Here is a 26513-nt window from a genome sequence, read left to right as displayed (position 1 = left end):
GAGCCAGGACTCCTGGCTTCTCTCCCTGGCTCTGGGAGGGGAGTGGGGTCTAGTGGTTGGAGCAGGGGGGGGCTGGGAGCCAGGACTCCTGGCTTCTCTCCCTGGCTCTGGGAGGGGAGTGGGGTCTAGTGGTTAGAGCAGGGGGCTGGGAGCCAGGATGCCTGGGTTCTCTCCCTGGCTCTGGGAGGGGAGTGGGGTCTAGTGGTTAGAGTAGGGGGGCTGGGAGCCAGGACGCCTGGGTTCTCTCCCCGGCTCTGGGAGGGGAGTGGGTCTAGTGGTTGGAGCAGGGGGGGCTGGGAGCCAGGACTCCTGGGTTCTCTCCCTGGCTCTGGGAGGGGTGTGGGGTCTGTGGGTTAGAGCAGGGAAAGACGCCCCCTAGAGGGGAGAGGATCTGGGTCCCACCCCCAACCCGCAGGGCCCCTGGGCAGCTCCCCCACTCTGGACAGGGGCCCGCGGACGGACGGACGGCCCCTGACACTCAAAGATGCTTTATTGGCGGCAGGGGGGCGGGGAGGTTTGAAAGCCGAGGGGTGACACTGCGGGGTGCTGTGGCCAGGGGAGTCCTTGGGGGAAGGGAATGGGGAGCGGTAGAATCAGGGGTGGGGCTCTGGGGGGGGGCATTTCTCTGGGGTCCATCCTCTTGTTCCCCTCCCCCCCATCGGCAATTCTCTGCTCCTGCGGGAGAGAAACAGAAAAACAAAGAGGAAACTGAAACCACCGAGAAACAATGTCCCAGCCCCACCCTCCATCTGAGCTCCAGGAGCCTGGCCCCACGTCTCCCAGCAGGGGGCGCTCTGGGGTGTGGGCCAGGAGTGCTGGCTCAGGGGGGGTCCTGGCGACCCCAGCCCCACGCCTCCCAGCAGGGGGCGCTGTGGGGTGTGGGGCAGGAGGGCCGGCTGTGGGGGGGGAGCTGTAGGGCTCGGGAGGGGGGCGGGGGGTCACCTGCTCAGGCCTGCCCAGCCCCCGAGGTCTCGAATTTCTTCTTCCTCCCCTCCATGCCGCTCAGGGCGTCGATGGTCTTGCGCCAGTCGCCCACTTCCCGGTTCTCCTGCGGGGGGGAGGGGGGGAGACGGGGGTCAGTCCTGATACCCCAGAGGGGGGGGGCTTCCCCTGCTGCCTCCCAGCTCCCCTGTCCCCCCCAGCCTCCCCCTCCCAGCTCCCCTGCCCCAGCCTCTGCCTCCCAGCTCCCCTGCCCCCAACCTCCCCTCCGGCTGCCCCAGCCCCAACCCCGGCTCCCCAGCCCCCAGCCTCCTCCAGGCTCCCCAGCCTCTCTCCCAGCTCCCCCTCGTCCCCCAGCCACTCCCCCAGCTGCCCCAGGCTCTCCTCCAGGCTCCTCCTGCCCCAGCCTCCCCTCCCGGCCCCCAGCCTCCCCCTCCCGGCTCCCCCTGCCCCCAGCCACCCCCGGCTGCCCCAGCCACTCCTCCTCCCGGCCCCCAGCCTCTCCCCAGGCTCCTCCTGCCCCCAGCCACCCCGGCTGCCCCAGCCACTCCTCCCTGCTCCCCGAGCCCCCAGCCACTCCTCCAGGCTCCTCCTGCCCCTCCAGCCTCTCCCCCGGCTCCCCTGCCCCCAGCCTCTCCTCCCGGCTCCCTGCCCCCAGCCACCCCCGGCTACCCCAGCCTCTCCTCCCGGCTCCCCTGCCCCTGAATGAAGCCTGTCTGTACTAGGCCTGAATGAATCAGGGTTGATGTTAATCTTGTCCAAACCGTTCCATGGTGGGACTCATTGACCCTTGCGAGCCAGAATGACGTGTCACTGTCTCTCGTCAGTGCAACAAACACACCACCAGAGATAAGGAGGAGGCTGCTTGTGTGATTTGTTATATTCTGCCCTCAGCCCCAAAGGTAAAAACAGCTGACAGCCCTTGAAAAGTTACCAATGATGAAACTGTTTGCTGTCATGATGATGTCAAAATGCTCAAATAAACTTTTTCTGCTTCCACACCTTGGTGTTATTGGGCCTGTTGCTGCCTCAGGCCTTTTGGGCCGCACAACCCCCAGCCTCTCCTCCCGGCTCCCCAGCCCCACCCAGACCTCCCGGCTGCCCCAGCCCCCAGCCACTCCCCGGCTCCCCTGCCCCCAGCCTCTCCTCCCGGCTCCCCTGCCCCCAGCCACTCCCCGGCTGCCCCAGCCTCTCCTCCTGGCTCCCCAGCCCCCAGCCTCTCCCTCCCGGCTCCCCAGCCCCCAGCCTCTCCTCCCGGCTCCCCTGCCCCCAGCCACTCCCCGGCTCCCCAGCCCCCCCCAGCCTCCCTCCCCCCCCGGCTGCCCCGCTCACCTTCTCCGCGTCGTCCTTCTTGACCTGCTTGAGGTTGGCCCGCAGGTCCATGGAGACCTTGTGCTTGGAGCCCAGCAGCGCCTGCATCATGGCGTCGGCCGAGAGCCGGACCCGCCGCAGCGCCGGGCGCTTGAACTTCCCCCGCAGGTCGAAGATCTTCTGGTTCAGATCCTCGATCTGGGGGGCAGAGCGGGGGGGGGGGGATCAGCTGGGGATGCACTAACCTGGCAGGCAGATGCCCCCAGATGGCACTAGGGGGCGCTGTGCTGCGGGGAGTGAGCAGAGGGGGCGGAGCTTAAGGGGGCGGAGCTAAACCCCAGCTCTGCAGCACCATCTAGTGACCAGTTTTGTAATTGCAACTGGAGGGTCACAGTCTCCGCGGCACTTTCGCAGGGCGGGGTGGGTGCGTGGGTGGGGGCTCTGGCTGGATTTTGGGGTGTCTGGGCTGGCCTGGGGGTGGAAGGGGAGCCGGGGGGGGGGCTGTCCCAGCCGTACCTCGTTGATGTTCTTGCTGACCCGAACCTGCATGTCGTAGCGCTCCTCGTCCACACGGTCCACGCGGGCGTGCAGCTCCTGGCACAGCTCCTGGGGGGGGGGGGAAGGAGGAGAAAAGGGTTCCCCTCTCTGCCCCCCTGGACCCGTCCCCCCACCCCATCCCCAGGGCTCACCCACACCCCCTCAACGCCCTGTGAGACCCAGCCCTCCTCCCCCCTGCCTGGGGGTCGGGGGGGGGGGGTTACCTGCAGCTCAGCCAGGGGCAGGCTGGCCAGGGCGAGCGGGGTGCAGTGCTCGGCCAGGTACCGCTGCTTCTCCCGGCCCCGCTCCTCCTCCTCCTGCTCCAGCTCCTGCTTCGCGATCTGCAGCATCAGCGTCTGGGGGGCACGAGGGGGGCTGGGTGACACCCCTCAGTCTGACCCATAGGCCCAGCTACCCCGGCGTCCAGCCCCCTCCCCAGACCCACCCACAGCCCAGATCTGTCCCATGGGCCCATCTACCCCGGCCTCCCGCCCCCTCCCCAGACCCACCCATGGGCCCATCGACCCCAGCCTCCCTCCCCCTCCCCAGACCCACCCACGGGCCCATCCCGGCCCCCGCCCCCTCCCAGATCTGTCGACCCCGGCTCCCCCCCTCCCAGATCACCCACGGGCCCATCGACCCCGGCCTCCCGCCCCCTCCCCAGATCTGTCCCACAGGCCCATCGACCCTGGCCTCCCGCCCCCTCACCCAGGCGGGAAGCCTGAGACGTTACCTTGAGTTGTAATTTCCGAGATGCCGTAATCTTGGATTTTCTCTGCATTAGAACAAGCGAGAGGGTTTTTATTCGGTGTATTATGAGAGCAGCTCAGGATACCCCCGCCCCACCCCCCGACCGAGATCAGGGCCCCATCGCGCCGGGAGCTGCACAGATCCCCCCCACACCGACCGAGATCAGGGCCCGTCGCGCCCGGGAGCTGCACAGATCCCCACCGACCGAGATCAGGGCCCGTCGCGCCGGAGCTGCACAGATCCCGGACCGAGATCAGGGCCCCATTGCACCGGGAGCTGCACAGATCCCCGCCCCACACCGACCGAGATCAGGGCCCCGTCGCGCCAGGAGCTGCACAGATCCCCCCCCAACACACCGACCGAGATCAGGGCCCCGTCGCGCCGGGAGCTGTACAGATCCCCCCCCACACCGACCGAGATCAGGGCCCCGTCGCGCCGGGAGCTGCACAGATCCCCCCCCACACCGACCGAGATCAGGGCCCCGTCGCGCCGGGAGCTGCACAGATCCCACACCGACCGAGATCAGGGCCCCGTCGCGCCGGGAGCTGTACAGATCCCCCACCGACCGAGATCAGGGCCCGTCGCGCGGGAGCTGCACAGATCCCCCCACCGACCGAGATCAGGGCCCGTCGCGCGGGGCTGCACAGATCCCCACACCGACCGAGATCAGGGCCCGTTGCGCGGGAGCTGTACAGATCCCCCCCCACACCGACCGAGATCAGGGCCCCGTTGCGCCGGGAGCTGCACAGATCCCCCCCACACCCCGACCGAGATCAGGGCCCCGTCGCGCCGGGAGCTGCACAGATCCCCACACCGACCGAGATCAGGGCCCCGTCGCGCCGGGAGCTGCACAGATCCCCACACCGACCGAGATCAGGGCCCCGTCGCGCCGGGAGCTGCACAGATCCCCACCGACCGAGATCAGGGCCCGTCGTGCCGGGAGCTGCACAGATCCCCACACCGACCGAGATCAGGGCCCCGTCGCCGGGGCTGCACAGATCCCCACCGACCGAGATCAGGGAGCTGCAAACCTCCCCCACCCCGACCGAGGAGGCATCTGGGGCGGAGCCAGGAACCAGCCCCAGCACTTCGGGGTCCCAGCCCAGAGCCTTTCGCGGGGAGCACGTCGCCCCAGGCCCAGCGCCCACCTTGACGTGTGGCTCCGTCGCGTAGGCCCGGTAGTTGGCGGAAGATTTGCGCCGGAGGGGTGGGACGGCGGCCGGCGGCCGGCCTGGGGGAGCCGGCTTGGGGGGCTCCGGTTCTTGGGGCCCCTCCTCGGCCGCCTCTTCCTCCTCCTCTCCCACTTCCTCCTCCTCCTCCTCCTCCTCCTCGTACTGGGGGGGGGGAGGAATTCAGGGCGTCACCCCACTTTGCACCGAGGTGCCGGGGTGGCCTCAGCAACAAACCCTCCTCCCCCACTTACAGGCAAAGACCCCCCAAAATTTGGAAAGTGGGTGGAGTCATTGATCTGGGGGGGGAGGGGACACAATGGTGGCGACACCCAGCGGGGACAACATTCAGGAGGTTAAATATAGCAGGGGGCCGGCTGGTTAGGGGTTGTGAATGGGGCCCAGGACCTCTCCCCTCTAGGGGGCGCCAGCTCCCATCCTGCCCCAGGGCAGGGACTGGCTGGCTTGGGGGGGCAGGGACTGGGGCAGGGGCCTGTCCCCTCTAGGGGGCGCCAGCTCCCATCGGGCCTCAGGGCAGGGACTGGCTGGCGGCGCCGGCTCCCATCCGGCCCCAGGGCAGGGACTGGCTGGCTCAGGGGGGCAGGGAATGGGGTGCGGGGCCTGTCCCCCCTAGGGGGCGCCGGCTCCCATCCGGCCCCAGGGCAGGGACTGGCTGGCTCAGGGGGGCAGGGAATGGGGCGCGGGGACTTTCCCCTCCAGGGGGCGCCGTCTGTGACCCAGGCCCAGGTGGGGGCAGCCAGTGAAAGTGGCTTTGATCTCACAGAACAGCCCCCCCCCCCATGGTGCTGCCCCAGAGATTCCCTGGGTGTAGCAGGGGAAAGCCCCCCCCCCGCCCCGGCTCCTCCTTACGGTGACGTCCTCCCTGCAGAGAAAGAGAGACGGACGGCGATTAGGCTCGGGAAGCCCCTGTCTACGCCCCCACCCCCACCCCGACTGGCGCCTCCTGCTGGCAGGGCCCTTCAGCATACAGGGAAACAGGCACAGAGCGGGGGCAGGGATGTACCCCTCAAAAATCACATGGTCCTGGCTACCAGCCCCACTCTAACCACTGGGCCCACTCCTCCCAGAGCTGGGGAGAGAACCCAGGAGTCCTGGCTCCCAGCCCCCCCCCCCACTCTAACCACTAGACCCCACTCCCCTCCCAGAGCTGGGGAGAGAACCCAGGAGTCCTGGCTCCCAGCCCCCCCCCACTCTAACCACTAGACCCCACTCCCGTCCCAGGGCCAGGGAGAGAACCCAGGAGTCCTGGCTCCCAGCGCCCGGGCTTTACCCACTAGACAACACTCCCTTCCCAGAGCTGAACAAGTCAAAAGCAAGTTACTCACTGGTCTGCCATCAGGAGCAGGTGGGTTTCACTACAAACAGCTGGGAGGAGAAAATGGAAAAATATTATTTGCTCTGCACAGACTCTAGATCCGGGCTCAGGGGGGCAGGGAATGGGGCAGGGGCCTGTCCCCTCTAGGAGTCGCTGGCTCCCATCCGGCCCCAGGGCAGGGACTGGCTGGCTCAGGGGGGTGGGGGCCTGGGAAGGACCCTGCCCAGAGGCCGTTATCTCCCCCAGCCCCGGCTCCTTTCCCCTATTTGGGGCGGGAGCCGCTCGGGCCGATAAGCCCCTAAGTGGTTATTGCTAAATATAAATCCCCTTATCGGGGCGAGGGGGTCCCGGCCCGAAGCCCTCGGCAGCTCTGGGGGGGGGAGGGGATAGGACGGAATGGGAGCCCCCCCCTCCGAGTCTGGGGGCTTGGGGGGGGAAGCTCTGGAATATCCAGCTGGTCCCTGGAGATGCTGCGACAGGGGAAGATTGGGGGGGGGCACCGGTGGGATGGGGGGCTGGGGTCCCCCACGCTTATCTGGGTTGAAAACATCCCCCTGCAGCCGGTCTCCCCCTCGCCAGAGGTGGGGGGATGGTGCCCTCCTGTCCATCTCCCCCAGGGGTTAGGGGGGCAGGGGTTCCCTCCCGTCCATCCCCCGTAAGGAGCAGTGGGGCGCAGATGGGTCCCCTCCGGTCCATCCCCCCAGGGGTCAGTGGGGAGCAGATGGGTCCCCTCCGGTCCATCCCCCCAGGGATCAGTGGGGTGCAGATGGGTCCCCTTCAGTCCGTCCCCCCAGGGATCAGTGGGGTGCAAATGGGTCCCCTCCCGTCCATCTCCCCCAGGACTTGGGGGGGGCAGGGGATCCCCTCCCGTCCATCCCCCATAAAGATCAGTGGGGCGCAGATGGGTCCCCTCCGGTCTGTCCCCCCAGGGATCAGTGGGGCGCAGATGGGTCCCCTCCGGTCCATCCCCCCAGGGATCAGTGGGGCACAGATGGGTCCTCTCCGGTCTATCCCCCCAGGGATCAGTGGGGCGCACATGGGTCCCCTCCCGTCCATCCCCCCCAGGGGGGGGGGGGATCCTCCCCCCCCCCCCCAGATCAGTGGGGTGCAGATGGGTCCCCTCCGGTCCGTCCCCCCAGGGATCAGTGGGGCGCAGATGGGTCCCCTCCGGTCCGTCCCCCCAGGGATCAGTGGGGCGCAGATGGGTCCCCTCCGGTCCGTCCCCCCAGGGATCAGTGGGGCGCAGATGGGTCCCCTCCGGTCCCTCCCCCCAGGGGTCAGTGGGGAGCAGGGGGTCCCCTCCCGTCCATCCCCCCCAGGACAGGGGCTCCCCGGCCGGGTTACCCGAGTGTCCGGACTCCGGAGGCGGCGCGGAGCGGGGCCGGGGCCGGGGCCGGCGGGTTAAGAAGGGGCCGGAGCCGCCTCCCCGGGCGGGGACCGAGGGGCGGGGCCCGCTGGGGGGCAGGGCCGGGCTGTCCCTGTGTGTGTGTGTGTGTGTGTCACTGTGGGTGTGTGTCACTGTCTGTGTCCCTGTACGCCCAGGTGTATGTGTGTGTGTGACTGTGTGTGTCCCTGTGTGCCCAGGTCTCTGTGTGTGTGTGTGTGTGTGTGTGTGTCTCCCTGTGCATCCAGGTCTGTGTGTGTGTGTGACTGTGTGTGTCCCTGTGTGCCCAGGTGTGTGTGTGTGTCCCTGTGCATCCAGGTCTGTGTGTGAGTGTGACTGTGTGTGTCCCTGTGTGCCCAGGTCTCTGTGTGTGTCACTGTGTGTGTCCCTGTGCATCCAGATGTGTGTGTGTGTGTGTCCCTTTGTGTGTGTATGTCCCTGCACCTCCTGCTCTGTGTGTGTGTGTCCCTGTGTTTGTCTGTGTGTGTACATATCCCTGTGTCCACTGCTGTGTGTGTGTAACTGTGTGTGTCCCTGCACCTCCTGCTCTGTGTCCCCCCCCCGTGTGTGCGCATGTGTGTGTGTCCCTGTGTCCCCTGCTGTGTGTGTCCGACTGTGTGTCCCTGTGTGCCCAGGTCTCTGTGTGTGTCCCTGTGTCACTGTGTGCATGTGTGTGTCACTGTGTGTCCCCCTGTGCATCCAGGTCTGTGTGTGTGTGTGTGTGTCCCTCTGTGTGTGTGTCCCTGCACCTCCTGCTCTGTGTGTCCCTGTGTTTGTCTGTGTGTGTGCGTGTCCCTGGGTCCCCTGCTGTGTGTGTAACTGTGTGTCCCTGCACCTCCTGCTCTCTGTGTGTGTCCCTGTGTCCCCTGTGTGTGTCACTATGTGTGTCCCTGCCCCTCCTGCTCTTTGTGTGTGTGTCCCTGGGTCCCCTGCTGTGTGTGTGTGTGTCTGTGTGTCCCATGCTGACTGTGTGTGTGTGTCCCTGTGCTTGAACTGAAGGGATAAGGTTAGCGAGTGTTGTCACTCCTAACCCCCTGCCTCTAGTTCTAGCATAGATGAAGCCATTGCAGGTACCGGGTGGGAGATGAAGCCATTGCAGGTATCGGGTGGGAGATGAAGCCATTGCAGGTATCGGGTGGGAGATGAAGCCATGGCGCGTATCCGGTGGGAGATGAAGCCATTGCAGGTATCGGGTGGGAGACGGAACCATGGCGCGTATCCGGTGGGAGATGAAGCCATTGCAGGTACCGGGTGGGAGATGAAGCCATTGCAGGTATCGGGTGGGAGATGAAGCCATTGCAGGTATCGGGTGGGAGATGAAGCCAAGGCGCGTATCCGGTGGGAGATGAAGCCATTGCAGGTACCGGGTGGGAGACGGAGCCATGGCGCGTATCCGGTGGGAGATGAAGCCATTGCAGGTACCGGGTGGGAGATGAAGCCAAGGCACGTATCAGGTGGGAGATGAAGCCATTGCAGGTATCGGGTGGGAGATGAAGCCATGGCGCGTATCCGGTGGGAGATGAAGCCATTGCAGGTACCGGGTGGGAGACGGAGCCATGGCGCGTATCCGGTGGGAGATGAGGCCATTGCAGGTACCGGGTGGGAGACGGAGCCATGGCGCGTATCCGGTGGGAGATGAGGCCATTGTTTCACGGTGTTTCTAATGTTATCATCTATTGAAGATAACAAGGTGTTTCTAGTGTCTGTCTGGTCAGCCAGGTAGATGATTCTAGGTATTGTATATACATTTAACATCATTAACTTCTCCATCATTAATGGAGCTTTTTTGAGTCTTCCAAGCCACCTGTCGAGCTTTTCAGAAAGCAAAGGGTTAGACAATCCAATCCAATCCATGGATCGACTTTGAGTCCCAGAGATTTTTCAGATTCACCCCCGGCAGAATCGTATTCCAATCATCTTTGTTTATCTTCCAGGTGTCACAGTGGTTGATGGTCTATGAATCGTGAGTAGGGCTCAAGAAAACCCCATAGCACTGTTTGGCTTGTACTTTCCGGCCAGTTAGCCAGCAGAAGGTTTCTAAAATCTCGCTGTTTATATTCATATCCTCCCAGGTATCACTGAGCATGACCAAATCGTCAGCAAAGGCAAGTGATGTGCTCTTATTTATCCCATAGGAAAATCCCATACCAGTCTTCTCTGATGTTGTAAGTAGAGAATCAAGCACCAGGTTAAATAACAAGGGAGACATGGGATCTCCTTGCTTCACGCCAACTTTTATTTCACTAGGCGACGTAGACGCCTCGCCAACGTCTATACAGGTGTGCGGACGTTCCTGTATGAATCACTAACTATAGCCACAATATGTTGGTCCAAACCTCTTTCCCTTAGTACCCACATGATAGGATCATGCGATGCTGTATCGAATGCCTTGGCAATATCAACAAAGACGACTCCTAACGACTTCTTGCTTGATTTAATATTATATGGAGAATTTTAAGATTCTCTGAGCAGCCAGCAATAAATGCCCTTTGTCGAGCGGTTATTGGGCAGGCGTTAGTGAGTCGGTTTATTAGTCTCGAAAAAAGCCGAAGCGCGATGGACCCGTGTGACGAAGCGTGTGTGTGGGGGGGGCGGGTTTCTTGGTTTTTCCGTGTTTTCCAGTGGGTTGCATGCAGACGGGGTGGGACTCAGTGTCCCTGGGTGTTACTGGTTTAACGAGAGGAGGGGAGAGGGAGTTTGTGGGTACAGGGGACCGGAGAGGGAACTTGGGACCCCGGCCAATGGCCTGGAGGATGGACACCCCAGCGACTGGTGACCTGGAGACCCAGCTCAGGAGTCACAGCCGGTTCTGGCCGGGGGGAGGACAATGGCTCTGTGAAGAGAGGACCCCGGTGACCTGACCAGCTGGTTCCAGCCAGAGGAGGGCTGAGGGGAGAGGAGACCAAGGCCACCCTCTTTACGAGCCTGTTTCTCTGGAGAGAAGACAATGGACAGGAGGGGGGGAGGGCTTGGGGATATCAGAGGCCCAGCTGGGAAGCAGGGGGGCTCTGGGCTGGAGAGGGAGAGCAGGCAGAGCCCACCTGGCTGCAGGGGAGACTGGGATGTGCTGGGCTGAGGGAGGCCAGGCCTGAGGCCGGAGAGTTTCCTGCGCTGGGTTCAACTCTCAATAAACCCTCCTGTGTTACGCTGGCTGAGAGTCACTCCGGGCTAGAGAACAGGGGGCATCAACCCCTTCGGGGGGGTGAGGAGGCCCAGGGGGTCCAGAGCGAGGGGACTCCCTGAGGGGGCCCACGGCAGAGACAGACGCGCTGAGGCTCAGAGAGGTGCAGCTCCAGGAGGTGGAGGGGCCTGACCCCAATAGAGAGAGGACCCCCGAGAAGGGCTGTCGCACTGAAAGGGGCACCTCCCACGGACCGCACGGGGCCACAAGTGGGCACGATCTGTGAGTCCGTGACAACCCGATGGTCAGCGGTCTCCCAATTCCCCAAATCTTTCAGTGCTTCAGGATCTGATGTTTTTGGAATCAACAGAGAGCGGCCGTCCCTTATACCATTAGGAATTGTGCCTGTGATCAGCCAGGTGTTAAATCGTTTCTCAAGAGCATTGCCAGGCTGACCCCATCAGGTCCCGGAGCTGAGTTCTTATTCATCTCTTTTCTATTTTTCCATTATCTCTTTAGACGAGACTAAAACTTCAAAGGCTGAATTATCGGCCGTCGAATGAGATTTAAATTGGCCCAATCCTTCGCGGGGGGGTTGAGGTTCCCATCTGTTCTTATACGTTTCAAGGATTTCAGGAAGAGGAACTTGGCATCCCAAACGATCGGTAGCATCGAGAATAATGGAGGGGAGCTTCCGTAGGTCGATCTCAAACAGATGCTGATATTTCTTGCATATACCTTTGCAGGCCACTCTTTTCTCCATCCACTTCTTTGGGTTATTTATGGCCATTGTTTTCAATCTCTTTGCTTCAGGCACTTCCACCAGGAAGGTGGAGAGGACATCAATACCAGGCGACTCGACGAGGGATCTTGTGTTGGAATTTCCCGCCACTTATAACTTCCACATCAAATTTTGTCTCACGCTGCTTGACTAGATAAGAACATAAGAACATAAGAAAGGCCATACCGGGTCAGACCAAAGGTCCATCCAGCCCAGTATCTGTCTACCGACAGTGGCCAATGCCAGGTGCCCCTGAGGGAGTGAACCTAACAGGCAATGATCAAGTGATCTCTCTCCTGCCATCCATCTCCATCCTCTGACGAACAGAGGCTAGGGACACCATTCTTACCCATCCTGGCTAATAGCCATTTATGGACTTAGCCACCATGAATTTATCCAGTCCCCTTTTAAACATTGTTATAGTCCCAGCCTTCACAACCTCCTCAGGTAAGGAGTTCCACAAGTTGACTGTGCGCTGCGTGAAGAAGAACTTCCTTTACTTTGTGTAGAGATATGTCCTTCAGTCCAATAACAACATCAGGGATTATCAATCTTTGGTTCCAGATCTCATACTTCTGCTATAGGTTCTGGATCAGCCGTGATCAATTTGGCGTTCTTATTAAGGCCTAATGTTCATTGTTTGTCGCTTGTTTGGCATTTTTTGTTTTAATTTGTTCTGCGATCAAAATATTTATGGTCCTTTTGCCCCAAAATGTACTACTGAAATCAACGATGAGCTGTTCTTCTTCAACGGTCCAGCAACTCTTATGTTTCCCCCGTTGCGATCTTTCTTTGGGCTGCCTGGCTTCAATACGCTCTTGGTTTCGTACCGTCGGATGGGCCGTTCTCTTATGTTGCGAGAGTCCACTTTTGGTGTTAAATCGTTTATCACACATCTCACAAGTCCAGTCACCCACTATTTCCTCCGTTGGTTTCTCTTTGCATTTAGGAATATGGCAGAGAATACTACGTATTTTTGAGTCCATTTTGTTACAAAGGGAACATTGAAACTCAACGGCTCTTCCACTGTGATTTCGTTTGACACTCAGAGCACTTGGTCTACCGACATGGTCACCACAGAAGGGACGCGCAGGGTTATCATTAGGCAGCTGAATTATAGTCTTTTCTTGTGATCCATTTAGACACCTCTACCTCGATATAACGCTGTCCTCGGGAGCCAAAAAATAATTTTGTTAGTCTCTAAGGCGCCACAAGTACTCCTGTCCTTTTTGCGGATAACACAGCTGCTACTCTGAAAAAAATCTTACCGTGTTATAGGTAAGTTGATTTGATCCACCGGAGCACGCAGCCCCTCCCCCGGAGCGCTGCTTTACCGCGTTATATCCGACTTCGTGTTATATCGGGTGGCGTTATAACGGGGTAGAGGTGTAGTTGTTCTCACCGCTTCTTCAGCAGAAATTTCATGGACTCCGTTTGTCCCTCCTTCGAACCCTCAGAGTCCAATTCCTCTTCACCAAAGATATTTACAAGGTCAGGGCTTGCCAGACAGATGGCTTCAGCAGTCTCTATGAATGCACTGTTCATATATTCGAATGTAGGAATTAGACAAATCTTTTGTTTCATTTGTATAATTGCCACTCAAAAGCAACTTTCTTAACATTGTCTTGTGAGGTACGTGATAGAAGATGTACCTCATTTATGGTCGTATTTGTCTGTGAGGCAGGCTGGACCTCTGATGCCTCACTTTCAGTTTGTGTCGCCACTCGATATGGAGCCGGGGCTCACTGGGTCGAAAGATGCACCTGCCCTAAGGTACAATCTTTTTATTTAGTTGTGTCGAATTAGCCCTTCGACACGGGCTTGTTCGGGCATCATCTAGTGCCGCCATCGTTTTATGGTTTTCCACCGTTGAATCCTACTGTCTGGCCGGTGAACCAGAACAATAGGAGCGGGATAGCGAAGCAGCTGAGCCTCAGTCAGTCAACTCATCTCCCAAGAGCCGTCCAGAGGGACCACAGGGAGGTTGAGGTCTCAAAGCCGCGGCCCTGTAACTAGACTCTTGACACAGCCGAAGAGAGTCATAGTTACTCCCGCACGGCCCAGCAGGCTCAGGGGAGGGAAGGGGTGGAGTGGGGGGCAGAGCCGGCGGTTGAGCGGTGAGCACCTCCCGGCACATTGGAAAGTTGGGGCCCGTAGCTCCAGCCCTGGAGTCGGTGCCTGTACAAGGAGTCGCCTATTAACTTCTGAGGAGCCGCAGGTGGCTCCAGAGCCACGGGTTAGGGACCCCTGTGTTAGACCCTCGAGTGAGTCACCCCCTGTCACGGGGTGTGGGGGAGTCAGGGCCCTGCACCCCCCACTTCCTGCCATTCACCGGGACTCTCAGCCGGCCAGTAAAACAGAAGGTTTATTAGACGACTGGAACAGTCCCAAGCAGAGCTTGTAGGTACAGAGAACAGGACCCCTCAGTCAGGTCCATCTTGGGGGGCAGGGAGCTTAGACCCCAGCTCTGGGACTCCCCCCATCTCCCCAGCCAGCTCCAAACTGAAACTCCCCAGCCCCTCCTCTGGCCTTTGTCTCTTTCCAGGGCCTGGAGGCCACCTGATCTCTGTTCTCCAGCCCCTTCAGCTGGCACCGTGCAGGGGAGGGGCCCAGGAGCCAGGGCGTCGGCCCTTCTCTGTGCAGACACCCTCACACCTGCCTAGGGCTCTGCACCAACCACACCCCCTTATCCCACCACCCAGATCCTTGAGAACTGCATTGGGGAAACCGAGGCACCCGCCCAGTATTCAGAGAAAACATTAAGAACGTTCCCACGTCGTCACACCCCCGTCGTTTGGTCCGTGTGGGACTGCGATGAGGTAACGCTCACCTGACTCTGAAGTGAGGGAGGGAAAAGCCAAGAGGGAAGAGAGGACACGATAAAAGGGAGAGACGTTTTCCCTGCTCTCTCTTCCACCTCCATCTCCAGCCACCAGCACCCAGCGACTGAAGCGCTGATCGAAGGGGAGCGCCTGGCTGAAGGGCACCCAGCCAGCCTGTGGCGAGAAGCAGCTACGTTTGTAGGGCTGAAAGTGTTACGATCGGCGTAGACGGCGTTTCGCTTTTATTTCATTTGAGCAAATCCGACTTCTTGTGCTTTGACTTATACTCACTTCAATCCGTCGCTCTAGGTAAGAAATCTGTTGGGTTATTCCCCCGGAAGCAGCGCGTTTGGTGTGAGGCGCGGCCGAGGCTCCTGTCGGCAGAACGAGCCTGGAACGTGTCAGCTTCTTTGTTAAACAGATGAACTCGGAGAAGCTTGCGGCGTCCGGCGGCAGAACTGGGCACTGCAGGACGGAGGTTCCCAGGGGGTGTCTGGGACCAGAGATCTCGGCCGGTGACATTCGGTTGCACAGTCCAAGCAGCGGCTGCCCAGAGTGCTCACTCCCGGAGCTGGGAGCCGCTCACACGCCAGAGGCCGTGTGGGAGCAGCCCGGGGGTGGGGGTCTCCCAGCGCAGCAGGGTGGGGCTGGCTCCCAGGGTCGAGGGCTGGAGTGACCGAGCAGCTCACCGGCCGGGTAACACCAGGGGAACGTCACAGCCCCCTGCTGACCCCCGGCCAGTGCCCCCCACTGCCCCCCACCCCTCACTGATCCCCGGCCCAGTCCCTGCAGCCCAGAGCCCCCACTGACCCCGCCCCTCACTGACCCCCACCCGGTCCCTGCAGCCCAGTGCCCCCTCTGACCCCGCCCCGCACTGACCCCCGCCCAGTCCCTGCAGCCCAGTGCCCCCTCTGACCCCACCCCTCACTGACCCCACCCGGTCCCTGCAGCCCAGTGCCCCCTCTGGCCCCACTCCTCACTGGCCCCCGGCCTGGTCCCTGCAGCCCAGTGCCCCCTCTAACTCCTGCCCCTCACTGACCCCGCCCGGTCCCTGCAGCCCAGTGCCCCCCTCAGTCCCCCCTGGCCTGGTCCCTGCAGCCCAGTGCCCCCCGCTGATCCCCGCCCCGCACTGACCCCCAGCCTGGTCCCTGCAGCTCAGTGCCCCCCACTGACCTCTGCCCCTTATTGACTCCCCCAGCCCAGCCCCCACAGCCCAGTGCCCCCCGCTGATCCCCACCCCATACTGAACCCCCGGCCCGCTCCCTGCAGCAGAACAAACCGTCCAAGCAGCCACGATTCCAGGGGGGAGGGGGGGATTTTATTTCCAGTCAAACCTCATTAACCCCCCCACCCACAGAGCTGGGCCATGGGCAGACAGGAGGGGGCGCGTGTGTGGGGCGTCCATCTTCTGGGGGGCCATCGGGAGCCAGGAGGGGGCGAAGCGGTTCCCCGGGCCCCTCCTCCTGGCGCTGGAAGCGGGCCCAGGCCTGGTTCTGTCCCTCGGGCGTCCCGCACGGCGCGAAGCCGGCCCCCGCGGCCAGGGCCGTCACCCGGGCGAGGAAGGCGTCCGCCTGCTCCTTGCGCACGTCGGGCAGGAAGCTGTGGGGGAAACGGCGGGGGTGGGGTTAGAAGAGGGGCCGGGGGGGGACGGGACTGGAGCTGCCCCACAGCGGGGCCCCCCCTCGCTGGCACTCACCTGGTCAGCTCAGTGATCAGCGTAGCCCTGGGGGCAGATACCAGCTGCAGCTCCGGGCTCAGGGCGTGGACCATGCTGGAAGACAAGGGGCAGGGGGATGTCACGAGGCCGGGCGACGGCTGGAAGGGTTGGGGAAGGCAGTTGGGTCAGGGGCCTTCTCTCCCTCCCATGAGCCGGGGATGGGACCCAGGAGTCCGGGCTCCCAGCAGCCCCCCTGCTCTAACCACCAGTCCCCGCTCCCCTCCCAGAGCCAGGCAGAACCACAGCGTCCTGGTTCCCAGCCCCCCACCCGCTCTAACCACCAGACCCACCGCCTCCCCGAGCCAGGCCGAACCCCGGCGTCCGGCTGGCAGCCCCACTCCCTGCTCTAACCACCAGAGCCCCCCTCCCTGCCCAGAGCCAGGCAGAACCCTGGGGTCCTGGCTCACAGCCCCGCTCCCCGCTCTAACCACCAGACCCCGCCCCTCCCCGAGCCAGGCCGAACCCTGGCATCCGGCTGGCAGCCCCCCTCCCTGCTCTAACCACCAGACCCCCCTCCCCTCCCCGAACCAGGCAGAACCCCGGTGTCCTGGCTCCCAGCCCCCCTACCCGCTCTAACCACCAATCCCCCCTCCCTGCCCAGAGCCAGGCAGAACCCAGCCCCCCTCCCCGCTCTAATCACCAGACCCGCCGCTCCCCGAGCCAGGCCGAACCCCGGCGTCCGGCTGGCCACCCCCTACCTGCAGGAGAAGAAGAGCAGGTGGAAGCGCTGGTGATACTGGCTCTTGCAGGGCAGCCGAGCTGTGCAGCCCAGCGGCAGGAAGTGAATCCGGACGGGCCCGGGGCAGGCGGCCTCTGGGGTGGGGTGGGGGGAAACTGACACCGATCAGCCTGGGGCCGGGGCCTGGGGGGAGGGAATCCCCCTCATCTGTGGGGTTCCAGGGGCTGGATTGCGAGGGACCCCTAGTACTGGGGGGGGCTGTGAGGCTGGGGGTCCCCTCCCCACGGGGGAAGGGCCGGGAGCCCCAGCGCTGCGGGGAGCTGCGAGACTGGGGGGGTCTCAATATCAGTGTGACGGACCCCGGGGCTGCAGGAGCCGGGGGTAGAATCCCCCCGCCCCCCCCCCGCGCCACCAACACTCCCCCTCCCCTGGCGCAAGGACTCACTGTGATCCTGCAGGTCCGGATCTGGATTCGGGGCGGGGCTCTCCTGGGCCCCCTCTGGGGTGGGCGGCGGGGGGGTGTAGGGGGCCCGGGCTGCCAGTTCGTGGAACAGGGCCGTGACATTGTACAAGGAGATCTCCTGGGCACTCTGGCAACGCAGAGGGGAGAGAGGTGAGGAGGGATCCCCCAAATCCTGCCCCATCCCCCCCAGATCAGGGCTCCCCAATTCTCCCTCCACTCCCAGGATCGGGGCTCCCCGATTCTCTCTCCCCCTCCTGAGATCAGCACTCCCCGATTCTCCCCCCGCCTCCCCTGGGATCGGGGCTCCCCGATTCTCCTCCCGCTCCCACCCCAGGATCAGGGCTCCCCAATTCTCTCTCCACTCCCAGGATCGGCGCTCCCCGATTCTCTCTCCCCCTCCTGGGATCGGCGCTCCCTGATTCTCCCCCCGCCCCCAGGATCAGAGCTCCACAATTGTCCCCTCCCCCGGGACTGGGGCTCCCCGATTCTTCCCCCACTCCCGGGATCAGGGCTCCCCGATTCTCCCCCCCCCAGATCAGGGCTCCCCGATTCTTCCCCGCCTCCCCCAGGATCATCCCTCTCCTCGATGGCCCTGCCCCCCCACAAGGCGACCCCTACCTTGGCGGGGATCCCATTGACGGTTTTCAGCAGACTCGGTTCCTCGGACTCGATCCCGAAGGGGAGGTACGGCCCCGTGCCGATGTCGCCCCAGTACCCCCGGGCAGGCACCAGCTCCCCCTTCTGGGTGGGGGGACACAGGGCGTTACCCACCTGGGGAGACAGATCCCCCCAGCTCCCCTCTGGGACTATGGCAGCCCCCTCCAGCCCCCAATCTGAGCCACTCCCCACCATCCCCGGCCCTACGGCAGCCGCCTCCAACTCCCCACCTGCGACCTCCGCCCCTCCAAGCCCCGCCCACGGCAGCCGCCTCCAACTCCCCACCTGCAACCTCCGCCTTCCAAGCCCCCAGCCTCGGCAGCCCCTCCAACTCCCCACCTGCGACCTCCGCCCCTTCCAGCCCCGGCCTCACGGCAGCCGCCCTCCAACTCCCCCACCTGCGACCTCCGCCCCCTCCAAGGCCCCCGGCCTACGGCAGCCGCCCTCCAACTCCCCCACCTGAGACCTCCGCCCCCTCCAAGCCCCCCGGCCTACGGCAGCCGCCCTCCAACGCCCCCACCTGCAACCTCCGCCCCCTTCCAGCCCCCGGCCTCGGCAGCCGCCTCCAACTCCCCACCTGCGACCTCCGCCTCCAAGCCCCCGGCCTCGGCAGCCCCTCCAACTCCCCACCTGCGACCTCCGCCCCCTCCAGCCCCCCTGGCCCGGGCTCTCGCCGGCTCCCCCCACGGAACCAGTCTGCACCCCCCCGCCCTGGGGTCCCCGCAGCTTCTCTTCTCCGGCCGGCCCTGCCCCGCTTCGCTCTCAGGCTCCGCCCCCCCTTGGGATCCCCACGGCCGCCCTGCTGCTCACGTGTCTCAGGAGCCTCCCGGAGGCCAAGGTTTTGTTGGGGACCTGGTAGATGCCCTCCCGCAGCTCGAAGGCCACCCCCATGTCCCGCCACCGGGCGAACTCCCGCCCGCCGATCGCTCTGGCCTGCAAGGGCGGGGGGGGGGAAGGGTGGTGAGAATCCCGTGCCGGGGGCTGCTAGACAGGCCCTCCCGTAGCCACCCTGGAACCCAGCTGGGCCAGTGCCCCTGGCACCGCCCTGGGGCCAGCCCTGAATGCCAGGGGAGAGCGCCCCCTGCGGCCCAGCGCCCCCTAGGGCCGCACCCAGCAGGAAGCTCGCCCCCCCCACCCTGCCCCGCCCCCCGGCTGTGCCCGCAGCTCCACGGGCTCCCAGGGCTCACCCCGCGTTCGTGCAGCTTCATGGTGAGGTCCCAGTCGCACACGCCGCGGCGGGCATCGTATCGGGTGCCCAGGTACTGCCGGACCCGCAGGTCCCAGAGCCGGGCGATCGGGAAGGCCTGCGGGTCCGGGTTCCGCCAGAAGCGGAAGATGCTCTCCAGCTGATCCCGCTCCTTGAACTGTTGGACAAAGAGCAACGGGAAGGTGGGGGGAGAGATGCTCTCCCTCCCCACCCCCAAGAGCCGCCCCGCAGCCTGGGTCATTACCCTCACTCTGCAGTGGGGAAACTGAGGCACAAAGCAGGCATGGGGATACTGGAGTCCCTGGGCTGAGCTGGGCTGGTGGGAGGCAGGATAACCGAGGTACACGGGCCCACTGCTGTGACTGGTGCAGCGCCATCTCTGCGGGGTGGGGGGCTCGCGCTGCTCTCAACCCCTCATCCCACCCCCACCCCCCGCATCTCTCAGCCCCTCTCCTTGTTCTCTGGGCATCTCTGTGCAGAGCCTGACCCCGCGTGGGCCGGCAGGGGGGACTGAACCCAGGAGCTCTGGAGGCTGACACATGAGGGGCCTTGTGTCCGAATTGTCTCAGGTCAGGAGCAGGCGCAGCCTTAGGATCCTCAATCCAAGCGTGGGGGGGGGGGGAGGGGAGCAGAAAGTGGGGGCTTCCTCCCTCCCCCAAAAATGTGAGTTTCCAGTGCAGCATGGGAGATGTTGTTCAAGGCCTCCCACTCTCCTGTATGGCTCAGGCTGCCAGGTTGGACTACATCTCCCAGGATGCACCACGGTACTGCCTTTGAGGAAGGGGAAGCAATGCATCATGGGGGTTGTAGTACAGGGGCCTCAAGGCCCCATACCGCTCCATGGGATGACCTCCCTTGTTGGACTACGTCTCCCAGGATGCCTCATGGTACCACCTCTGGGTAGGAGAGGCATGCATTATGGCCTACCGGCAGCACTGGTGCATCATGGGAGATGTAGCTCTGGTGCCTCAGAGTGCCATTCTCCTCTAATAGGCCAGGCTCTCTAGTTAGACTACGTCCCCCAGGATGCACCAGTCTCTCCTCTAGGTAACAGAGATATGTCGCATGGCGGTACTATGGCAGCAGTGTATCATGGGAGATGTAGTTGGGGTCCCTCATGATCCAGTCCCAGGCTCACAGATTGGACTACGTCTCCCAGGATGCACCGTGGTCTCTTCTCTGGGTAGGAGCAGCATGCATCTGGGCGCGGCCAGGCTCCCTGGCCAGACCATTGATTCATAGACTCCAAGGCCAGAGGGGCCAGTGGAACCTAGTCTGAGCCCCTATATAGACCAGGCCAGAGACCAGCCCCATGATAATTCCCAGGGCAGAGCTTTCCCAGCGACAGCCAAGCTGGATTGAAAGTTGTCGGTGACAGAAAATCCACCATGACTCTTGGTAAATCCGTTTAATGGTTAATTACTCTCACCATTAAAAACGAACGCTCGCCTGAACGTATCTAGCTTCACCTTCCAGCCATGGATCGTTTTAGACCTTCCTCTGCTCGACTGAGGAGCCCGTTATTAAATATTTGTTTCCCGCGTCGGTCCCTAGACCTGGGGATCGCGTCCCCCCTGAACTGTCTCCGTGCTCAGCGACACGACTGGAGCTCCTGGCGTCTCTCGCCCTCCGGCAGGTTTTTCTAACCCTTCAATCATCCCCGTGGCTCTTCTCCGGCCCCTCTGCCATTTTGCCACCTCCTCCTGGAACTGCAGGCCCCAGAACTGGGCACAGGATTCCCGCAGCATCGCCCCAGGGCCAGATCCAGAGGCCGGACAACCTCTCTGCTCCCACTCAGGGATCCCCGGTTGATGCGTCCCAGGAGCCCGTTTGCCCTTTGGCCCCAGCGCCACCCAGGGAGCTCAGGTGTGGCTGATTCTCCACCACAACCCCAAATCTTTCCCAGAGTCCCGGCTGCCCAGGAGGGCGACCCCCAGCCTGTGCGTGCGGCCGGCGTTCTCTGGTCCCGGATGGACACGCTGACATGTCGCCGTAGGAAAGCGCAGGCTGGTGGCTGGCGCCCAGCTTCCCCAGCAACCCCCATGGCCCTGACCCGGCCTCTGCTTTACTCCCCCAGTTCGTCTCCTCTGCAAACATGATCAGGGACGATTTTATGTTTATGGGACTACAACTCCCATGATGCAGTGCAGCCACATCACTGCCATGATGCGCCTGCCCTACCCAGTGAGATCGTGGTGCATCTTGGGAGATGTAGTCCGGCGCAGGAGCCTGGCCCACAGAGGATAATGGGAGCATGAGGCACATGAACTACAGCTCCCACAAGGCACGGTGGTGGCGTTTTATTCCCCAGCAGCCCGAGCGCCAAACCCGCTCTAACCACTAGAGGTGGGGCCAGAGCGCTGCAGGGGTCACCCCGCTGCACGGGAAGGCCGGTGGCCGTGGTGGGAAGTGGCGGGGACCCACCTTCAGGGCCGACAGGTCCACGGCCCCCAGGTGGTGCTGCTGGAAGTCCGGATCGGTGACGTAACGGACGAACAGGTCCGATTTCTCCTGCAGGTAGGCGGCTGTCGGGCTGCGGATCAGGCTGTTCCCCAGCAGCTCCAGGAACATCTCGCTCTTCTCTGCGGAGCGGAGAGGCGAGTGCTGCCGTCAGACACTGTCTCCCCACCTCCGTCCTCGGTACTGGGAGCCCGGACTCCTGGGTTCTAGCCCAGCTCCGGGTGGGGAGCGGGTTCTAGTGGTCAGAGCCAGGGATTTCGTGACCTTTACCTTGCAGACCCATTTTCTCCGGAGACTCCAGGGCGAGGCTGAGGAAAAGCAGCTGCCGGGCCAGCGCCTCGAGGTTATTCTCCACGATGTAGAACTGAGAAGAGGGAAGGAAAACAAACTGGGAAAAGTCGGCGTCCATACGGGGAGGGCGTTATAGGTTCCCCCGCCCCAGAGGGGCCGTGTCTCCACGCCGGGCGAGGGGTCCCCGTATACCCAGCCCCCGCGCCCCACCCCAGAGGGGCCGCAGCCCAGCGCCACGTGAGGGAACCTTCCATAGACAATGAGAAGCCTGTGGGGAGCTTTGGGATCCCCCTGATATAAATGTTTCTACGTTTCAGCCCTGACTTTGCTTATGAAACCCACTAGGCCAGACTGTCACTTCTGCTGCAGTAAAGAGCTCGGCTTGTGAAACTGGGAACTCCCAGCGACTCCAGCCCCACCTCTCCCAGCAGGGGGTGCTGTGGGGGAGCAGGGCAGGAGTGCCGGCTGGGGGGGGCTCCCAGCGACCCCAGCCCCATCTCTTCCAACAGGGGGTGCTGTGGGGGAGCAGGGCAGGAGTGCTGGCTGTGGGGGGGCTCCCGGCAACCCCAGCCCCATCTCTCCCAACAGGGGGTGCTGTGGGGGAGCAGGGCAGGAGTGCTGGCTGTGGGGGGGCTCCCGGCGACCCCAGCCCTATGTCTCTCAACAGGGGGTTCTGTGGGGAGTGGGGCAGGAGCAGCGGCTGTTGCGGGGGAGCTCCTGCCTACTCCAGCCCCACCTCTCCCAGCAGGGGGCTCTGTGGGGGAGCAGGGCAGGAGCGCTGGCTGTGGGGGGGGGGGGAGCTCCTGCCTACTCCAGCCCCACCTGTCCCAGCAGGGGTACCATGGGTCAGTTGTAATTGCAGAATCCCCAAGATTTCTCCTCACGCTTCCCTTCCGTACCCTCTCTCCCCTCGGAATAACCCTGTGGGTACTGAAGCCCCACGCCCCCCACGTCCCCCTTCCAGCCTGGGGCCCAGGCGATTCGTAGGGGGCACAGCGAGCGGCGGGGAGATCCTCTGGCACAGGGGGGAGTCCTGGGGGGTGTTTACATAAGAGGCACTGGGGGGCTGCGGGAGGGGGCCTGGCAGCCGGAACGGACCTCTCCCCACGCTCACCCTCCCCCCAACACCCCGTGCCACACGTGCCGCCAGCCTCCGGATGCCCCGCGGAATAAACCGTCCCCGTCTCGCCCGTCAGCCTGATGAGTGCTGACAGCAGCTCAGAAATGGCCCGCGGGCGGCTGCCACCACGGCCCTCGCTGGCAGAGCCGTCGCTGCAGCCTCTGCCGACCCCGGCAACGCGGCTGGGCTGGGGCACCTGCACTGGGGATCCCCAAGCCCTTCCCAAATGCGGGGCAGGCTTGACAATGGGGCATAGCTGGGGAGAGAACCCAGGAGTCCTGGCTCCCAGTCCCCCCACCCCGCTCTAACCGCTAGACCCCACCCCCCTTTCAGAGCCAGGATAGAACCCAGAAGACCTGGCCCCCAGATCCCCGCTGCTTTAATCACTAGACTCCACTCCCCTCCCAGAGCCGGGGAGAGAACCCAGGAGTCCTGGCTCCCATCCCCCCCTGCTCTAACCACTAGACCCCACTCCCCTCCCAGAGCTAGGGATAGAACCCAGGAGTCCTGGCTCCCAGTCCCCCCACCCCGCTCTAACCGCTAGACTCCACCCCCCTTTCAGAGCCAGGATAGAACCCAGAAGACCTGGCCCCCAGATCTCCGCTGCTCTAACCACTAGACCCCACTAACCCAGGAGTCCTGGCTCCCAGCCCCCCCGCTCTAACCACCACTCCCCTCCCAGAGCCGGGGAGAGAACTCAGCTCTCCAGAGACTGCTCACTCCTGCGCTCTAACCACTCCACTCCACTCCACTTCTGGGCCAGGCGAGAGGGAGGGGAGCTGGGGAGGGGAGACACCTACATTGATCCTCCTCTGCGGCCAGCGGTGGGCTTGACTCATGGTCCGGAGGACGTGCCGGCCATCGACGGAGCCCACCAGCAGGATATTGAGCTCGGGCAGGTCGTCCTGTGACAGGCACAGATGGGCCATGGAGCTCTCCAGACCTGCAGGGAAAACAGAATGGGAGCATCTCGGGCCTGTACAACCAGCCTCCGCGCCCCACCCCAGAGGGGCCGCATCTCAGCGCCGGGCGAGGGGTCCCGTATAACCAGCCCCCGCGCCCCACCCCAGAGGGGCCGCATCTCAGCGCCGGGCGAGGGGTCCCGTATAACCAGCCTCCGCGCCCCACCCCAGAGGGGCCGCATCTCAGCACTGGGCGAGGGGTCCCGTATAACCAGCCCCCACGCTCCACCCCAGAGGGGCCGCATCTCAGCGCCGGGCGAGGGGTCCCGTATAACCAGCCTCCGCGCCCCACCCCAGAGGGGCCGCATCTCAGCGCCGGGCGAGGGGTCCCGTATAACCAGCCCCCGCGCTCCACCCCAGAGGGGCCGCATCTCAGCGCCGGGCGAGGGGTCCCGTATAACCAGCCTCCGCGCCCCACCCCAGAGGGGCCGCATCTCAGCGCCGGGCGAGGGGTCCCGTATAACCAGCCCCCGCGCCCCACCCCAGAGGGGCTGCATCTCAGCGCCGGGCGAGGGGCCCCGTATAACCAGCCCCCACGCTCCACCCCAGAGGGGCCGCATCTCAGCACCGGTCGAGGGGTCTTGTCTAACCAGCCCCCGCACCCCACCCCAGAGGGGCTGCATCTCAGCTCCAGGCGAGGGGTCCCCATATAACCAGCCCCACCCCACCCCATTTAAAACCGGGATGCCACATGTCCCAGAGGGATTAGATTTTGGAATACGCTTAAAGGGATGATTCCACCCCGTGAGATGGTGCAATCCCCTGGGATGGGGGAATAGACTGGGGGGGGGGGGCGTGATCCTGGCTCTGCCCCACAAGGGGCCGGGAGGAATAGACTGGAGGGGCCCAAGCTGCCCCCCCAGACCCCTAAGATGAGGAGGGGCCAAGAGCTGGCTTGTCAGCTCTTTGGGGCAGGGGTTTTCCTTGCGCTGGGTCTGTACAGCGCCTAGCGCCATGGGGGGCTGGTCCGTAAGTGGAGCTCCCAAGCGCTACCGTAACGCAGGTGACGAGGGGGACCCACATTCCCTCTGCAGGTCGAGCGCGGGGGAGAAGCCCCACCAGCAGGTGGTGCCGAAGCTGCTGCCGGCTCCTGTAGTCATGGCTGGAAAACAAAGACACGGCCCCCCCATGGGTGTGGGGCTGGAGCCGCCAGGGCCGGGGGGCCGCCCCCCCAACCTTCCTGCTGCCACCGATGCCTGGCCCCCCACTTCCCTCGTCTCTTTCCCTCCCCAGTGACCACCTACCTCCCCCGCCGCTGCCCCATCTCTCCTCCTCCCCCACTGGCCATCTCCCCTCTGCCACTCTCCACTCCCCTGACCCCCAGCACCTCCTGCCCCCTCCCTCACCTGCGCCCTCTGACCCCCTCCCATCTATTCCCCCCACCCCACTTACCCTGCCACCCCCACACTGCCCCCACCCACACCCCCACTTACCCTGCTGCCCCACACAGCCCCACCTCCACCCCACTTACCCTGCTGCCCCACACTGCCCCAGCCCCCACTTACCCTACTGCCCCCACCCGCACCCCCACTTACCCTGCTGCCCCCACAGCCCCCCACCCCACTTACCCTGCCGCCCCCACACTGCCCCAGCCCCCCACTTACCCTACTGCCCCCACCTGCACCCCCACTTACCCTGCCGCCCCCACACTGCCCCTCCCCACACTTACCCTGCCGCCCCCACACTTCCTCCCCGATCTCCTGCCCCCACAGACCACCGCCCCGCGCTCACCCTGCCGGGCTGCCCCGCGCGGGCCCCGCCCCCCGGGACGGGCCGGGCTCCGGGCCAATGGGCTGCGGGGCCGGGCCCTGGTCCCACCCACGGCAGCGCGGCTCGGCCGGCGCCGGCAGCTCGGTTGCGGCGCGGGACGCGGTCGCCCTGGCAACGGGGCCTTCGCTCCCTGGAGCCTCCGCCCCCACCCCGGGGCTACACCCCGCCCCCTTCTGCCCGGAGACCCCGCCCCTCGGGGAGCCCCGCCCCGTCTCTCCTGTAGACCACGCCCCTTCTGCCCCTGAGACCCCGCCCCCGGGTAGCCCCGCCCCTTCTGCCCCTGCACCAGACTCCGCCCCTCCTCCCGTCCCCCTCCTCCTCCCTCCTCTGTCCGCCCCCGTCTCTTCCTCCCCATCCGTCCCCTCCCCTCCATCCGCCCCCGTCCCTTCCTCCCCATCCGGCCCCTCCTCCATCCGGCCCCCTGTCCCTTCCCTCCCCATCCGTCCTCCCCTCCATCCGCCCCCGTCCCTTCCTCCCCATCCGTCCCCTTCCCCTCCATCCGGCCCCCGTCCCTTCCCCTCCCCATCCGTCCCCTCCCCTCCATCCGCCCCCGTCCCTTCCCCTCCCCATCCGTCCCCTTCCCCTCCATCTGGCGCCCCGTCCCTTCCCCTACCCCTATGCGACCCCCTCCCCACCCACCCCTCTGTCCTTCCCTCCCCCTCCCGATCCACCCTGTCATCTATCCATCCCCACCCCCATCTATCTATCTATCCCCATCTATCTATCCATCCCCTCTATCTATCCATCCCACCCCCCATCTATCTATCTATCCCCATCTATCTATCTATCCATCCCCACCCCCATCTATCTATCCATCCCCCCTCTATCTATCCATCCCCCCTCTATCTATCCATCCCCCCATCTATCTATCCATCCCCCCCTCTATCTATCCATCCCCCCATCTATCTATCCATCCCCACCCCCATCTATCTATCCATCCCCCCCTCTATCTATCCATCCCCACCCCCCATCTATCTATCTATCCATCCCCTTCTATATATCCATCCCCACCCCCCATCTATCTATCTATCCATCCC

General features: G+C 63.8%; 2 protein-coding genes across 6 annotated transcripts; both read right to left on the bottom strand.

Moving 5' to 3' along the window:
- Positions 1-472: 472 nt before the first annotated feature.
- Positions 473-7407, bottom strand: TNNI3 (troponin I3, cardiac type). Its single transcript, XM_039510129.1, has 10 exons — positions 7387-7407; positions 6053-6092; positions 5577-5589; positions 4686-4871; positions 3521-3562; positions 3012-3143; positions 2767-2856; positions 2272-2448; positions 943-1048; positions 473-675 (listed from the first exon to the last, which is right to left on the bottom strand). The coding sequence occupies exons 2-9, from the start codon at positions 6061-6063 to the stop codon at positions 947-949; spliced, it is 753 nt and encodes a 250-aa protein (XP_039366063.1). The 5' UTR covers positions 6064-6092; positions 7387-7407; the 3' UTR covers positions 473-675; positions 943-946.
- Positions 7408-15446: 8039 nt separating this feature from the next.
- DNAAF3 (dynein axonemal assembly factor 3) lies at positions 15447-25526 on the bottom strand. 5 transcript variants are annotated; one of them, XM_039510020.1, is made up of 12 exons: positions 25438-25520; positions 24728-24808; positions 23545-23687; positions 21604-21697; positions 21298-21455; positions 18854-19030; positions 18477-18599; positions 17628-17750; positions 16992-17136; positions 16566-16680; positions 15847-15921; positions 15447-15749 (listed from the first exon to the last, which is right to left on the bottom strand). In XM_039510020.1, exons 2-12 carry the CDS (start codon positions 24804-24806, stop codon positions 15479-15481), a joined length of 1503 nt encoding a protein of 500 aa, XP_039365954.1. In that variant the 5' UTR covers positions 24807-24808; positions 25438-25520; the 3' UTR covers positions 15447-15478. The 5 variants fall into 5 exon arrangements, with proteins under 5 accessions (XP_039365954.1, XP_039365955.1, XP_039365958.1 ...); XM_039510021.1 differs by lacking the exon at positions 25438-25520 and adding an exon at positions 25376-25386; XM_039510024.1 differs by lacking the exon at positions 18477-18599 and having other exon boundaries at positions 25438-25526.
- Positions 25527-26513: the final 987 nt, after the last annotated feature.

Source organism: Mauremys reevesii, linkage group 22 (assembly GCF_016161935.1).
Source record: "Mauremys reevesii isolate NIE-2019 linkage group 22, ASM1616193v1, whole genome shotgun sequence".
NCBI lineage: Eukaryota > Metazoa > Chordata > Testudines > Geoemydidae > Mauremys > Mauremys reevesii.
Note: the sequence above shows the minus strand (reverse complement) of the source record. Positions and strands in the feature narration are given on the sequence as shown.